Source organism: Hyla sarda, chromosome 1 (assembly GCF_029499605.1).
Source record: "Hyla sarda isolate aHylSar1 chromosome 1, aHylSar1.hap1, whole genome shotgun sequence".
Classification (NCBI taxonomy): Eukaryota; Metazoa; Chordata; class Amphibia; order Anura; family Hylidae; genus Hyla; species Hyla sarda.
In genome coordinates this window covers 569,448,292-569,465,270 of record NC_079189.1, presented here as the reverse complement: position 1 = coordinate 569,465,270, position 16,979 = coordinate 569,448,292, and the positions used below count along the sequence as shown (strand labels likewise).

Below are 16,979 nucleotides of genomic sequence, written 5' to 3'. Positions count from 1 at the left end.
GTATATTAGGAATTTGTGTAGTTCTTTTCTGTCTGACCACAGGAGCAGGAGTAGTTTGCTATGGGGATTTGCTCCTACTCTGGACAGTTCCTGACATGGACAGATGTGTCAGCAGAGAGCACTGTGGTCAGACAGAAAAGAACAACTTAACTTCCTCTGGAGCATACATCAGCTGAAAGTACTGGAAGGATTAAGATTTTTTTTTATAAAATTCATTTAAAAATCTGTTTAACTTTCTGGAGCCAGTTGAAAAAAAATAGTTTTTCACTGGAGTGCCTTTAACATCTCCACAAAGCTAAAGTATGCTAAAATGGAATAACATAGGGAAGAGGTCCTCAAGGCCAACTGACATTTGATTTGTTTCCTGTTCTATTCCTAAAAAAAATAGCAGAATGCCTGTGGGCCTTGAGAACTGGGTTGGCGACCACTGACTTAGAACGGGTTCAAACTCTGGATTTTGCCCAGCCGGAGATTCCCCACCACGCAGACATTACCATCCTGATAGACGGCAGTGTCTGCGGAGCGGATTCTGCCAGAACATTGAGCAGGTTTAATGTTCTTGCTGAATTTTCTGGCAGATTGGAATTTTCGGGCAGAAATTTCGACCCAAAAATTCTGCAGTGTGAATTGGTTCAACCTTCATGCAGCGAATTTCTGACCAAAATTCCTGAGTGGAATTCTGATCGGAAATTCCATAGTGTGAACCAGGCCTAAGGGTATGTGCAGATGGGTACCACGTCTCCCATAGCAACATATAACTCAAAAAAAGTAAAAGATAAGTTAAGCAAAGTAGATATAAAGTCCCTCAACACAACATACAGATTTTCAGAACTCATCCAAAGTCATAGCTATTTCAGAAGAAGGTGTTCGGATATCGCTTTTGAATTGGGCCCAAAAAGTTACAACACTAAATGAGAACCAAGGACCAACTAATGATCTGGAGGAACCATCCATGCCAACTACTCTTGGTCTTTACTTCATCAGGAATTGTGTATAATGTTTCTGTCGTGACTGGAGACATCCGGGGTGCTGGCACCAACTCCAAGGTTCACGTCATCCTCCATGGATCAAAGGGTTTAAAGAACAGCGGGAAGATATTTCTGGAAGGAGGAGAGTTTGAACGAAGGAAAATTGACATCTTCAATATAGAGATTGCGGCCCTGCTCAGCCCCCTCAGCAGAGTGACCATCGGGCATGACGGCAGAGGTGTCAGCTCCGGGTGGTACTGCGAAAAGGTCAGTCAATAACATTCTTGCTCTAGCATTAAATAGATGCTCAGCCACTTGAAGGAGTCCTCTGGACTATACTGGGGGTGGTCTTTCTTTACTTTTTGTAATACAGGTGAGAACCTTGAAGTCTTCCCTGTTATCAATGCAAATTACATGAGGAGTCCGGAACACCGTGTCTAGAAAGCTGCACGTGGTCCATGAAATGGGACTACTCTCTTTCTGGGACTTCTGGGCAAATTTTATAAGCATTGGTACCACTTTAAGTACATTGGGTACAGCCTCCAGCTGTTAAGACAAGCTGGGAGTTGTAGTTCTGCAGCATAGGAGCTGCAGGATCTTGATCATAGAGCATACTAATACTGACATCATACAGAAAAGGTAACTTACAAAACAAGTATTATAGTAGTTATATTCTTGCACATAAAAGGGCAGTATTATAGTAGTTATATTCTTGTATATAGGAGCAGTATTATAGTAATTTTATTCTTGTACGTAGGAGCAGTATTATAGTAGTTATATTCTTGTACATAGAGGTAGTATTATAGTAGTTATATTCTTGTATATAGGAGCAGTATTATAGTAGTTATATTCTTGTACATAGGGGCAGTATTATAGTAGTTATATTCTTGTATATAGGAGCAGTATTATAGTAGTTATATTCTTGTATATAGGAGGCAGTATTATAGTAGTTATATTCTTGTACATAGGGGCAGTATTATAGTAGTTATATTCTTGTATATAGGACGCAGTATTATAGTAGTTATATTCTTTTACGTAGGAGCAGTATTATAGTAGTTATATTCTTGTACATAGAGGTAGTATTATAGTAGTTATATTCTTGTAATAGGGGCAGTATTATAGTAGTTATATTCTTGTATATAGGAGCAGTATTATAGAAGTTATATTCTTGTATATAGGAGCAGTATTATAGTAGTTATATTCTTGTACATAAGGGCAGTATTATACAAGTTATATTCTTGTATATAGGAGCAGTATTATAGTAGTTATATTCATGTACATAGAGGCAGTATTATAGTAGTTATATTCTTGTACATAGGAGCAGTATTATAGTAGTTATATTATTGTACATAGGAGGCAGTATTATAGTAGTTATATTCTTGTACATAGGAGCAGTATTGTAGTAGTTATATTCTTGTATATAGGAGGCAGTATTATAGTAGATATATTCTTGTATATAGGAACAGTGTTATAGTAGTTATATTCTTGTACATAGGCGCAGTATTATAGTAGTTATATTCCTGTACATAGGAGCAGTATTATAGTAGATATATTCTTGTATATAGGAACAGTGTTATAGTAGTTATATTCTTGTACATAAGAGCAGTATTATAGTAGTTATATTATTGTACATAGGAGCAGTATTATAGTAGTTATATTCTTGTGTATAGGAGCAGTATTATAGTAGTTATATTCTTGTACATAGGAGCAGTATTATAGTAGTTATATTCCTGTACATAGGAGCAGTATTATAGTAGATATATTCTTGTACATAGGAGGCAATATTATAGTAATTATATTCCTGTACATTGGAGCAGTATTATAGTAGTTATACTCAGGCATGAGAAGAAAGAAATGGTGGCACAACCAATGTCCGCAGCAGTGGATGGAGGGACTGTTAAGTCCGTGGGAGGGGGAAAGCAATATCCCGGGGTACAGGGGTGCACGATAAATAGACAAGAATTCTGATATGGATGTGGAGAAAGAAATGCAAATCGGCACGCAGAGGAAGCCTCCCAGAGGAAGCGTCATCGCCCGCAAAACCAGCTGTTCGCCCGCCCACCCGCACAGCTCCGGCTGTTGCGCTTCTGTCTCTCCCGTCCCCACGAGGCCGGCTCTCTTGATTGTTTGATGGCTCAATAAAGACTACACTTTTGTACAGGTGAGTGCTGATTTGCATTTCTTTCTCCGCATCCATTATAGTAGTTATATTCTTGTATATAGGGGACAGTATTATAGTAGTTATATTCTTGTATGTAGGAGCAGTATTATAGTAGTTATATTCTTGTATGTAGGAGCAGTATTATAGTAGTTATATTCTTGTAGGTAGGAGCAGTATAATTGTAGTTGTATTCTTGTATATAGGAGGCAGTATTATAGTAGTTATATTCTTGTACATAGCGGGAAGTATTATAGTAGTTATATTCTTGTATATAGGAGGCAGTATTATAGTAGTTATATTCTTGTACATAGGAGGCAGTATTATGGTAGTTATATTCTTGTATATAGGAGCAGAATTCTAGTAGTTATATTCTTGTACATAGGAGGCAGTATTATAGTAGTTATATTCTTGTACATAGGAGCAGTATTATAGGAGTTATATTCTTGTACATAGGCGACAGTATTATAGTAGTTATATTCTCGTACATAGGATCCAGTATTATAGTAGTTATATTCTTGTACATAGGAGGCAATTTTTATTATTAAAAACAAACAGAAAAAATACAGTTCTTTCGACCAAAATTACCAAAACAACAATAATCAAGTATTAAACATCATACTCTTCTTTACAAAAGAAACTTAATAATGTTAACTTAGATATAAACTATTGCCTTTAAAGGTGAAGAAAATAAATAAATAACAACATAAAAGCATCATAAAGGTAAAACTTAATCTATATACACATTTCTCCATAATTTAAGGTTCTGCCTATCCCTCCTGACCTCCAAACACTTTATCCACCTCAATTCTGTCAGGATCAGGTCTACTGCTCTTCTGTCATGAAAGGGTTCACTATACATGGAGACTCGGGTCCTGGTGCGCCAATGATAATATTTAATGACTGTGATGATTATATACATGGTCTCCCAGTCAATGCCACTTATACTAGATGGTACCCCATAGATGATATCTGGGTATTTTAAGGACTGTAGTCTCTGGATCTTTAGCCTTCGGGATATTTCCTGCCATATATGTCGCCCTCCCAGCACTGCGATATAAAATGAGCCATTGTCTCCTCCTCCTGACACCCCAGGGGACACTGGCGATCCGACACACTCAGGTATCTTAAATTTCTCCTGACAAACAATTTCCCATGTAAGGACAGCCAGGCGATGTCATGGAACTTTTTTGGTAGCCTCACACTGTTCAGGAGCCTCAGACTGTCCTGTAGGATGGCGGTCGTACAGTCCTTCAGAGCTGGCTGTAAATAGAAGAATGTCCTACACACCCTGACATAAAGCTCTTTACGGGTCTTACTCTCTATATAGGACTTCTCAATACGCCATCTCTTCAGACATCTGAGCCCGTATTCCAGGTACGGGGGGAGGTAGTCAAGCGTCCATCTCCCCCTCATGAGACTGCCGCCTCGCACCCAAGACTCTGCAAAAGGCAAAATCCAGTCCCTGATACTATTCGCCCACAGGGAGCTGTTGATTGAGTCCAGGCAACCAAAATTAACTTTTAGAAACATGGAGTCAAAGAACACCCTTGGATTCAGCATATCCAACCCACCCTCTCTCCTCTGTAGGTAGGTGATCCCTCTTTTTATTGGGTTCAACCTGTTCCCCCAAAAAAGTTGGAAGAACAGGCTAAAGAGCCGAGTGGAGAAAGATTCTGGCAAAGGAAAAACGACAGAGACATACAAGAAGACGGGGACCAGGTAAGTCTTCAACATTTTAACCCTTTCTCTATAGGTCAGCCTCCAGTTCTTCCATAGCTGAACCTTTGCATTTCCGGTTTCCAACTTGGCGTTATCGTCCCTCCCGAATTTGACCCCTAAGATTTTAATATAGGAGGAGGCTCTCACAAATTGGGGCAGATCAAAGTCTGGATCAGTATCTGATATCCAGAGAGCTTGACTCTTCTCAAGGTTGACCAGAGACCCTGAGGCCTCCGAGTAACTTCTGATGGCTGCAGACAACATCTCCACCTCACGAGGCTCAGATATCACTACAGTCACATCATCCGCATAGGCAACAACACTCAGGGGCAGGCAGTGGGGGACCGGCACCCCCTGAAAACCACACTCCTGCAGTGACCTCAGAAACAGGTCTAAGGCAAATACATACAGCAGCGGACTCAGTGGGCAACCTTGTCTCACCCCTGCCTCAATCCTGAAGGTGTCACCCTGCCAACCATTGATCAGAGGAAAGCTCTCGGCCTCACAATACAAAGTCTTCAGCCAATCGATGAATTGTCCCGGAATACCGTACTTTGACAAAGTGGCCCATAGATACTCATAATCTACTTTGTCAAAGGCTTTAGCCTGGTCAAGACTCACAAAATATCTCCCACACCTCAGGGCTTTACATCTCTCGAACATCTCCCTTATGGAGATCCCTGCCCCAGAAATGTTCCGCCCTTTTACTGTGCCATACTGACAGCCTGCCAACAGTGCCGGGAACAGACAAACTAACCTAGAAAACAGGATTTTTGCCAGAATCTTCCTGTCGACATTCAAGAGGGCAATTGGCCTCCAGTTCTTGATGTCACTCGGCTCTTTACCTTTAGACAGCAGAATCAGCGAGGACACTCTCATGGATGGAGGCATCAGGTGACTTTCTAGACAATTTGTGTAAACATCCACGAGGATTGGAGCCAAGAGGTCTCTGAATGTCTTATAAAATTCTGCTGTTATCCCATCTGGACCTGGTGCCTTCTTCAGATGTAACTTATCAATGGCCTCTTTAACCTCCACCACCGTCAATTCTGCTGTCAAAGCAGAAAAGTCCAAATCATTAGTATCAGGGAGCGGAGTTGTCTCCAAAAATTGGGTCATCTTGCCTCTATCCAAAACCTTCCTCTGAAACAAGTCAGCATACTATGATCTCACCACCCCCAGGATACCTTCCCGAGATTCCTGCAAAACACCCTGGGAGTCAGTGAGACCGGTGACAGATTTATTTGCCACCCGCTCCCGGCAATTCTCAAAGGGATCAGGAGACCCTAAGGACCCATAATCCCGTTCAAGAACCAGGTTGGTATACCTGCTGTACTGATACTGCCTTATCTCAGATTTCAGCCGGTCTATCCTTTGTTGGTCCCCACCTGCCGAATATAGTGACTCCAATTCTTTCCGCAGCTTGAGATACTGGCCATACTTACTCCTCCCCTTTTTAAAAGACAGTCTCTTTAAGAGGGTTCTGATCTCATCCTTGACATCCTCCCACCAGGCGGCCATATCACCATAAAAGTCCACTCTATCTAGCTGGCTCTGTATGAGAGAATGAACACCTTCCTGAACATGCAGATCTTGCACAAGACTAGAATTGAGCTTCCAGAGCCCCCTTCCAATATCTGGGCGTTTAGTGACACCAAGATGGAAAACTAAGGCCATATGGTCTGAATAGGGGACAGTTTTCTCATTCCTCTCACTAACCATTTCTGAAGGACTCACGAACGCCATGTCAATCCTACTGCTCCTATCAGAACAAGAATATGTGAGCTTTGGCTTTCTTCCACCCTGTGTGAAGACATCACTCAGACCGGCCTGTAATATTATGTTATTAAGGACCCTGAAGTCCCTGGCCACCGCTCTACCTGAGGACCTGTCACCTGATGTCCTAGTGACGTTAAAATCCCCGGCCATTATAACAGGAACAGATGTAAATAGAAATGGTTTTACCTCAGTGAATAGCTGGACCCTTTCTGTCACTGTCTGTGGGCCATAGATATTTAGTAGCCGGAGCCTTCTACCATGGATAGTGACCTCCAGAATCAGACACCTACCCATGACGACCTCTGTCATCCTATGTACTGTCACATCCCTGGTGGTAAACAAAATGGCCACTCCGGCATAAGGCTCCACAGCCAGTGACCAGAAAGAGGGACCAGACGTCCATTCCCTCTCAGCCTCATGTAGGTGCCCCAATGTAGTCAGGCGCATCTCTTGTAAGAAGATGACATCTGGGTCCACATATTGTAGATGGTCATAAACAATGCGTCGCGTCCTCCTCACTTTTTTACTGTTTACATTATTAGAAAGTAAACCCAGCCATTACAAGGTAACACAAGGAGAAGAGCAGAGACCTGACCCCCATCATCACAAGTCAGAATCTGAGTCCCGCTGTCCACCACCTGTCTCCATGTCTGACTTTGTTATCTTTCACAGTCCGGGGTTTCCTTTTTATTGGAGGTTGGTCCCTGGTGTCACCATCACATTCACCTTCTATTCTTTTTATCTCAGTGTCCAAATCACCGTCAGACTCTGTCAGAACCTCATATCTATTGGACACCATCATCACTCCTGCCCTGTTGTCAGCCCTTTTCTTCACACCAGTATTGTTCTCTCCCTCAGGCCTGCGGGAGGACTTGTCTTTTTTCCTCCTTTTAGTTTGTTGCACCCTACTCCCCTCAGATACCAAAGAGGATACCCCTGGCTGCTGCTGGTCTTGTGGCACAACCTCCATGTCCCCCTGTGAACTTTCTGACTGCTGAGGTTCTGGTGTTGTGTTGCTTAAACCCTGCTGGACCTCCTGTCTGGTCAGTATAGGGCCTGATATTAAAGCCTCCTCCTCTACATCCTCTGCCCCCGCCACAAGGTCCTCATCAGGAAGCTCCCGGCAGATGTTGTGCCAGGCATTGGGACAGTCCCGGTGAGGGTGACCAATCTCACCACAGAGGTTGCACCTGATGTTCTGGCAATCAGCACTTAGGTGACCAGTCTCACCACATAGATTACACTTAACAATAGTACAGGTATTTGCCAGATGACCAGGCTTGCCACATTTGAAACACTTTCTGGGCTGACCGGGGTAGAAACAAATGCCCTTCTCTCTACCAATGAAGAAGGAGTTGGGCAGATGTTGGGTGATGTTCCCGTGTTGGCGCAGTTTCACCAGGACCTTCCACCCTCCAGTCCAGATACCATTATCATCTCTGTTCTTGGTGAGATCAGACACCAGGTCACAATGTCTGCGGAGCCACACCACAATGTCCTGGGGAGGAACAGCTTCATTCCAGAACATAATATTGATGATGACGGTATCTGGCTTGGATATGGGAATAAAACTAAATTTACTCCATCCATCCTTGTCTCTGAACCTGAGGAAGTTGGACCAGAAACTATCCAGATTAGACATGAGCTTAAAGCTGACATCATAGCCCTGTCTATCTGGAAGGTTTATTACAGCCAAGATGTCCTCTGGCACAAACCCCATCTGGTGACACAGGAGCTCCCTCACCACAAACCTTCTATCCGGGAGGTCCTCCTTGGCACCTCTGTGCCGAAAACACACCAACGTTTCTCCTTTTAAATGCCTGGCCAGTGTAATTGGCGCTGGAGGTGAATGATGGAGCACCACGGCTCCAGGCATTTCTGGGAGGAACCTGGCGGGTACCTGCGTCCTGTCTTACAGGGTTGGGGTTTACTCTAGGGGGCCCTGCCACATCTGCTGTACTTGTAGGTAAAGGGGGGAAATCCTGCACATTATTATGTACAACAACACCTACCCCATCCATCTCTATATCATCATCCGACATTACACCCCACACAGACTGTGCACCCCCTCAGGAACATCACAGTCCGCACCCCCAGTCTGTGCCCCAACATCATCACAGTCCTCACCCCCAGTCCGTGCCCCAACATTAGAGCTCTGCTCCATCACCCCATCACCTTCATACACCAGAAAATGTTCACTGTCCTCCTGATGTACTGGGATTTCTGGGACTTGTGGTGCCTCTGCTGATATGACAACTCCAGACTCTTGCTCAGGAACAGCTGCAGGTCTCGGAGGTTGCTGTTCCCCATTCCCATGTGTATGCTGATCCTGGAAGGTGAAACTTGCTGGCTGTATTATAGGCCTTGTCACCTGCTGGGGCTCATCTGGGGTGATGGCAGGTACCACATGCGATCTGGCCTTTGGCTCAAAACTCAGCTGCTACTGGGAAAAGCGCTCCTGGTTCCTATAGGACTCCGCCACTGGTCCCATCCTCTCCAGTATAGAGTCCATCTCACTCACTATGGTGGCCAGTTCCGTGCTTAGTGCATACAGTTTGTTTTCATGCATAGTCTTGTATTGTGGGTTCGCAGTCTTTAGTTTGTAGACACAGTCAATCGGCATTTGTACCATATGTTTGTCTTGCTTCAGCTCCTCCATCCTCCTCACCAGTGCTGGGATCTCCTCCGCCAGCTGTAGCTCTGGTGCCCGGGCGGTCTCTTTGCCCTGCTGGAGGGGTCTGGACAGTCTCTCAGGCTGGGTGAACACAGTGGAGTCATGGCTGGTTGTATCTCCTGAGGCTCGGTCACATACACCAGGGTCTGGGGCAGGAACAGTTCTGCTAACACCCTGAGATTTCTCCACAGATTTCCCATGTGTCATGTCCATAGATTTCTCAGTATTGTGGGTCTTACCTCCAGCCTGGGATCTTGTGCGGCCTGAGCGGGCCATGCTGGAGACCAACTCTTGCTGCTGTAGGTTTTCCTGTAATGTCTGTCTCTCCAGAGATGTTCTCCTCTGTCTAGGTGCTGGTGAGTGGAGCTGCACACCTGCTGAATGTGATCCCCTCACCTCCTGTGCACCTCCATGGCCTCAGCCAGCAGACTTGGGATCTATCACACAGGTTTCTTTCTGGGAGTCTCTTGCTTGTACTCCATGCTGTGAGCCTTGGCTGGCTGACTGTATAACACCACACACCACACACCATACTTGCAGATGCAGAAGCTGCTTCTTTCTTTACCTTAAACAAGTCCATTTCCTTTTCTTCTTTCTTGGCACTGTCAGTGCTTCCATTCTGAGAATCTCTTTCCACAATATTAACTTTAGGATTTCCATCCACCATAGAAACAGCCTGGGAGTTTTCCCCCAGTGTAGGCAGAGAAGCCTGGGCCTTGCTTGGGGAGCTTCCCCGCCCAGGGTGGGCTTTCTCCAGACATGAGGAGAACTACAGAGACACAACCTCACAGCTAGGAGGCAGTATTATAGTAGTTATATTCTTGTATGTAGGAGCAGTATTATAGTAGTTATATTCTTGTATATAGGAGCAGTATTATAGTAGTTATATTCTTGTATATAGGAGCAGTATTATAGTAGTTATATTCTTGTATATAGGAGCAGTATTATAGTAGTTATATTCTTGTACATAGGAGGCAGTATTATAGTAGTTATATTCTTGTATATAGGAGGCAGTATTATAGTAGTTATATTCTTGTATATAGGAGCAGTATTATAGTAGTTATATTCTTGTACATAGAGGTAGTATTATAGTAGTTATATTCTTGTACATTGGAGCAGTATTATAGTAGTTATATTTTCGTACATAGGATGCAGTATTATAGTAGTTATATTCTTGTATATAGGAGGCAGTATTATAATAGTTATATTTTTCTACATAGGAGCAGTATTATAGTAATTATATTCCTGTACATTGGAGCAGTATTATAGTAGTTATATTCTTGTATATAGGGGACAGTATTATAGTAGTTATATTCTTGTACATAGGAGACAGTATTATTGTACATAGGACCCAGTGGCCAGGCAGCCCCACTGCTGCCCGACCAAGCCCCTGGCTCTGGACCGCACTCCCCCCCACAGACAAAGCATCAAGAAACAATGGCCGCCACAGAGAACCACACCAGTGTGAACACCTACCATGTGCTCTCTGCCAGAGGACTGGGATAATGTAAGGAAGAAACCCTTATGCAGTCTCCTGCTAATTAAAAACACCTGGGCCGATTGGTTGAAGTGGAGTGCTGGCCATGGAAGAAGGGAGAGACTATAAATGTACAATAAGGAGAAACATAGCCGCACATCCACCATTTGTATTTTGATCTACTTGCTTCTCAGCATAATTAAAAAAAAACTAACAGGTTGTTAGTATAAATTTTGTTAGTATAAATGTTGTTAGTATAAATGTTGTTAGTACAAGCCCACTCGCCACGTCAAGGCCACCTAGTCAGGGACCCACTCTGACTAGGTGGCCTTGACGTGGCGAGTGGTGTGGTTCCCTGTGGCGGCCATTGTTTCTGTGATGCTTTGTCTGTGGGGTAGTGTGGCCCAAAGCCAGGGGCTTGGACGGGCAGCAGTGGGGCTGCCTGGCCACTGGGTCCTTCCCCCTGTGGGCATGGTGTCTCAGAGGAAGTGGTCGCCACCTGGCGCTACACCAGTGTTAGGTTAGGGACCCACCCTGACTAGGTGGCCTTTACGTGGCGAGTGGGCTTGTACTTTTTGATCAAAATGTATGCTAACAACCTGTTAGTTTTTGAAATTATGCTGAGAAGCAAGTAGATTAAAATACAAATGGTAGATGTGCGGCTATGTTTCTCTATTTGTGTTGTACATTTATAGTAGTTATATTCTTGCCCATAGGGGGCAGTATTATAGTAGTTATATTCTTGTACATAGGAGACAGTATTATAGTAGTTATATTCTTGTACATAGGAGCAGTGTTATAGTAGTTATATTCTTGTACACAGGGCCAGTATTATAGTAGTTATATTTTTGTATATAGGGGCAGTATTATAGTAGTTATATTCTTGTACATAGGAGCAGTATTATAGTAATTATGTTCTTGAACATAGGGGCAGTATTATAATAGTTATATTTTTGTACATAGGTGCAGTATTATAGTAGTTATATTCTTGTACATAGGAGCAGTATTATAGAAGTTATATTCTTGTTCATAGGGGACAGTATTATAGTAGTTATATTATTGTACATAGGAACAGTATTATAGTAGTTACCGGTATATTCTTGTATATAGGGGCAGTATTATAGTAGTTATATTCTTGTACATAGGAGGCAGTATTATAGTAGTTATATTCTTGTACATAGGAACAGTATTATAGTAGTTATATTCTTGTACATAGGAACAGTATTATAACAGTTACATTCTTGTACATAGGAGGCAGTATTATAGTAGTTTTATTTTTATACTTGGGAAGCAGTATTATAGTAGTTATATTCTTGTACATAGGAGGCAGTATTATAGTAGTTATATTCTTGTACATAGGAACAGTATTATAGTAGTTATATTCTTGTACATAGGAACAGTATTATAACAGTTACATTCTTGTACATAGGAGGCAGTATTATAGTAGTTTTATTTTTATACTTGGGAAGCAGTATTATAGTAGTTATATTCTTGTACATAGGAGGCAGTATTATAGTAGTTATATTCTTGTACATAGGAGGCGGTATTATAGTAGTTATGTTCTTGTACATATTCTTGTATAGAAGCAGCATTATGCTGAGATGTGGATTGGATTGCCTCTGGACACAACTTGGAGAGAGTTTTTCAAAGTAATTCTAGACTTGGTTTCACCTTTTGTTTTGCCAAACAGGTTATCGTCTACTGTCCATTCACGGGCATTGAGCAGACCTTCCCATGTGGTAGATGGCTGGATGTAGATGAAGGAGATGGACTGATAGAACGAGAACTGTATGAAATGGTTTCCCTGCGACAGAAAAGGCAGAAAAGTGAGTAAAAAAACAGATGAGAAATTCTTCAGTGGTCTAGATGTTGTTGACTCTGTCCAAAGGATATAAGTACAATATGTCTCTTCTTTTTTAAAACTAGATCTGGTCAGGGTCAATGGATATCAGAGTCACCATTGGCCTTTTCTCCCATAGTTTCTGGTTTCCTTTGTACCACAAAGGCCTTAGGTAACATACCATGACTATTGCATTATGGTGATTGTCTGGTTATTCCCACTGTGCCCATACGATCATCAGTGGTAAAAGCATGTGTTTATATGCATGAGACCTAATATTTTCTTGTACAGTAACTGTGGGGTGGACCACCAGAGTCAATTACACTAGTTGGCCACTTTAGCAACATTACTTCAACGCCAACCAGTACCATCTGCTGCCTTTCTGCTTCCTACCCAGGGGCCAGTGCCCCACTCTCTCCTCGCTGGTGTGTTATGATGGTGAGTGCTCCTTACTGATATCCAGTCCCCCTTCCCTGGTGGACTCTTCTCTCTTATGGCCACCGCCGCACCCTTATTGCTGGCATTTCCTGTTATGGCCTTTAGGGGAGTCTATTCTTAAAGGGCGAGTGCGAATGCTCTTAATCTGTCTTTCACCTATCCCTGGTCAGGATTATCTATTGAACCTTGCTCCACCAATACTGTTGTAGTTCCTTTAGTGAGGATGTTCTGATCCTGATACTGTTCTCCTTTGTATTGACTGTGTCCGTTTTCTGGATTCTGCTTTAGCCTGGTTGGTTTCGTACATTGTCTCTCCTGACCACCTGTTTGCATGATACTGACAACGTCTCTATTTGTCTATTGTGTACTCTGCTGATCCTCCTGTGTTTGACCCTGACTGCTGACTACGTTTACTTGCATGACTCTCTGTTGCTACGAACTGGTACCATCTAGTACACTGGGCCAGCCAATACCTACACCAGGACAATGCTTGTGAAGCGACCTGGTACCCACTAGCAGCAGAAGTCCAGCTTTCCCTTCCTGGAGTGGGATGAAGACCTACGCAGTACTTAGACTCTGCTCCCAGGTGTGACCCAAAGTAAAACCTGTTTAGTAGCACAACACGTCTACACTCATTACTTGTTACAAAAACCCTAAAACTCAATTTATCTTTAGATACTTTCATATGACGCCTTGTTGTCGTATCATTTGAATCTTCGTTTCCATTACAGAACACCCATGGTCTCTTTGGATCTGGACAAGTGACATGAAAAATGCAGGAACTGATGCAAATATCCTTCTCCAGATCTATGGGGAAAAGGGGAAGTCAGATGAAATGAGACTGGATAACAACTCAGACAACTTTGAAACTGGACAAGTAGACAAGTTCATGGTAAGAGTTGGCTCTGCGCAAAGAGCGAGTCAGAGTCCATATCAGAGGACCCACTTAGTCATATTTATTCATTTCTGTCTGGGTTAGAGAAGGTTAGGTCCTCTTCATGGAAAGACACACCAAAATATAGCAGAAACTGCAGTAAGAACCCCCCCAATAGGGAACTCTCCCAGAGATCTTTTCAGTGCATTTGTTTGTTACAATCAATGTCTCCAACCTCAGTTCTGTATCACTGTGAAATATTCCCATTATTATTACACGGACTCACCCATTTTTTTTTTTTTTACAGGTCGAGCTTCCAGACCTTGGGATCCTTTATAAGCTCAGGATTTGGCACGAGAAGAGAAATGCATTCAGCGGTTGGCATTTAAATAAAGTAAGACCCCGACTCTGGTATATGATGCAATTTGAAGGCTGGTGATAAAATGTTCAGTATAGATATTTGTATGTCAAAAACCTTGATAATGCTCCTTGTACTGTGTATTAGAACATTGTGACATATTCTCAAAGTTCAAGAGGCTACAGAATTATGGGCTAGTGGCAATACCATCCAGGTTCTCAGGACCCTACTAATGTTAGCCACCCTGGTGTGTGAGTATTCTAGAACTATGGCCCCACCAGAAGCAGACTGACCATTCAGCACCGAGAGCCCTCCATGATGAAATCAGCAAATATCATTGTGTCAGTGCAACATGGCCCCTGCAGAAAGCTTTGCTCTATCTACAATATATATATATATATATATATATATATATATATGTATATAGTATTACATAAGTCTTACTTCCATATTCCTAGAGGTACACATAAACTTTCCAAGCATATTGATGCCCGATATGATATAGAAAAACAACTCCCAATCAACACCTTGCCAACTTTATAGATGCCCCGCATTATACCCTAGAATGTCAAAGTGATATAAAAATCCAGGTGCCACTGCAAGGGGCTGATTTCCGTGTCCCATGTGGTCTAGGGTGGTTGTGGATTACTATCCATGGAATTATACTGTAGGTTATATTCTTGGAAGTTTGGAACAGTGAAAGGGTTAATGGTAAGGGTCTAGCAGGAAAGTGTATCTATAATTTGATTTAATCTTAATAGGCTCAAATTCTTTATATATTTATTATCCTGAGTATGTCGGGGCCTTTCCTACATGCCCGTGCCCGGCCACCCAAGTGACTGCAGTTCCCTACCAATCCTTTACTCTCCAGATTGTTGGGCGTCCCCAAACAACTATATGAGATTTCTAATAAATCATTGGATTAATTATGTGAATGTATTTCTGGATCATCCCAGGTTACCCTGCTGAAAACCCTCACGAAAGAAAAATACACCTTTAAATGTGGTCGCTGGCTAGACCTCAATGAAGACGATGGCGAAATTGTGCGAGAACTTCCAGCTGAGGGTCCATTGGTGGCGAATGTTTTACCAGGTGAGACTTTAGGTGTTAAAATTGCTAAACAAGCCTAGAGATGGCACTTAACTCAAGGATTTGTTTGAGCCATGTACCTTGTACTACAGTAAAAGCTATATATAAAGGGAGGTTGGCATAGCACCACCTCAAATAGTATTCCTGAACACTAATACACTCATAGTTAAACTGTATTTTTAGTTTTGATTGTACTAAAGCATACCAGCAGGGCACTAATACTACAATAGAAGTTCCCAGCAGGGCATTAGTGTTACAATGGAAGGTCCCAACAGGGCACTAGTGGTCCCAACAGGGCACTAGTGCTACAATAGAATATACCAGCAGGGCACTAATACTACAATAGAAAGTCCCAGTAGAGCACTAATACTACAATAGAAGTTCCCAGCAGGGCATTAGTGTTACAATGGAAGGTCCAACAGGGCACTAATGCTACAATAGAATGTACCAGCAGGGCACTAGTACTACAATAGAAGGTCCCAGCAGGGCACTAGTACTACAATAGAATGTACCAGCAGGGCACTAGTACTACAATAGAATGTACCAGCAGGGCACTAGTGCTACAATAGAAGGTCCCAGTAGAGCACTAATGCTACAATGGAAGATCCCAGCAGGGAATTGTGTTACAATGGAAGGTCCCAACGGGGCACTAGTACTACAGTAGGTCCCAGCAGGGCACTAGTGCTACAATAGAAGGTCCTAGTAGAGCACTAATGCTACAATGGAAGATCCCAGCAGGGAATTGTGTTAGAATGGAAGGTCCCAACAGGGCACTAGTGCTACAATAGGTCCCAGCAGGGCACTAGTGCTACAATAGGTCCCAGCAGGGCACTAATACTACAATAGAAGGCCCCAGCAGGGCACTAGTACTACAATAGAAGGCACCAGCAGGGCACTAGTGCCACAATAGAAGGTCCCAGTAGAGCACTAGTTCTACAATAGTGTGGTGGCCACTGGGTGTTAGTAGACGTACCATGATTACTTTGTGACGGCAGGGCACCGTTTATCAGATCCAAGGTCCGAAGCTGGGAAGCAGTCTTCCTGGGCCAGACATGATGAGCAAATATACACACCGACGTTACGTTACGGTTAACTGCCTTTACTGAGCTTGTGAAGTTGGCAAAACACAAACAGCTGGCCTTAGTGTGAGAGCGCAGCGTACCCCTTGCGAGCCTTGTTGCTGTTCTGAGACTTGTGGTGCTTTTCACCATACTGAATTGTAGACTGTAGATTCTGGTAGCTAGGGTCCTTCCAAAACACTGTAGACCATTCTGCAGGGGCATGAATCTTCCCCACGAGTGACACTTGTAGGACACTTGTATCCTTTATTAACAGCAAAATCTCTAAAATAAAATAATAAGCAATTACATCACTAGATATCCGGAGTATAGAGGACTCCTCTCAGGAGACCTATAATAATGACGATACCCTTACATACAACAGGGACAATACCCTGCAAGAGAAAACTTTTTAAACCCACAGGGACAATAACCTGCAAGAGAATATGTTTTAAACCGGACGCGTTTCCCCGTACTTAAGATAGTATTACGGTTCATCAGGGGTTAAGTGAGAGTGCTAACTAGAGTATAATAGAAGTTAGAT

At 42.8% G+C, this 16,979-nt stretch overlaps 1 protein-coding gene across 6 annotated transcripts in view; it reads left to right on the top strand.

Annotated features, from left to right (window-relative positions):
* Positions 1 to 16,979, top strand: part of LOXHD1 (lipoxygenase homology PLAT domains 1) — a 239,834-nt gene that overhangs the window by 141,944 nt on the left and 80,911 nt on the right. For 4 of the 6 annotated variants that reach the window (XM_056543231.1, XM_056543249.1, XM_056543258.1 and 1 more), the window contains 5 exons: positions 985 to 1,235; positions 12,469 to 12,604; positions 13,788 to 13,948; positions 14,238 to 14,324; positions 15,245 to 15,380. In XM_056543231.1, the coding sequence (XP_056399206.1) occupies positions 985 to 1,235; positions 12,469 to 12,604; positions 13,788 to 13,948; positions 14,238 to 14,324; positions 15,245 to 15,380 (771 nt within the window). Of the gene's footprint in view, positions 1 to 984; positions 1,236 to 10,661; positions 10,809 to 12,468; positions 12,605 to 13,544; positions 13,643 to 13,787; positions 13,949 to 14,237; positions 14,325 to 15,244; positions 15,381 to 16,979 lie in introns of those variants that run through there. The other 2 variants (XM_056543268.1, XM_056543274.1) reach the window with 2 other exon arrangements.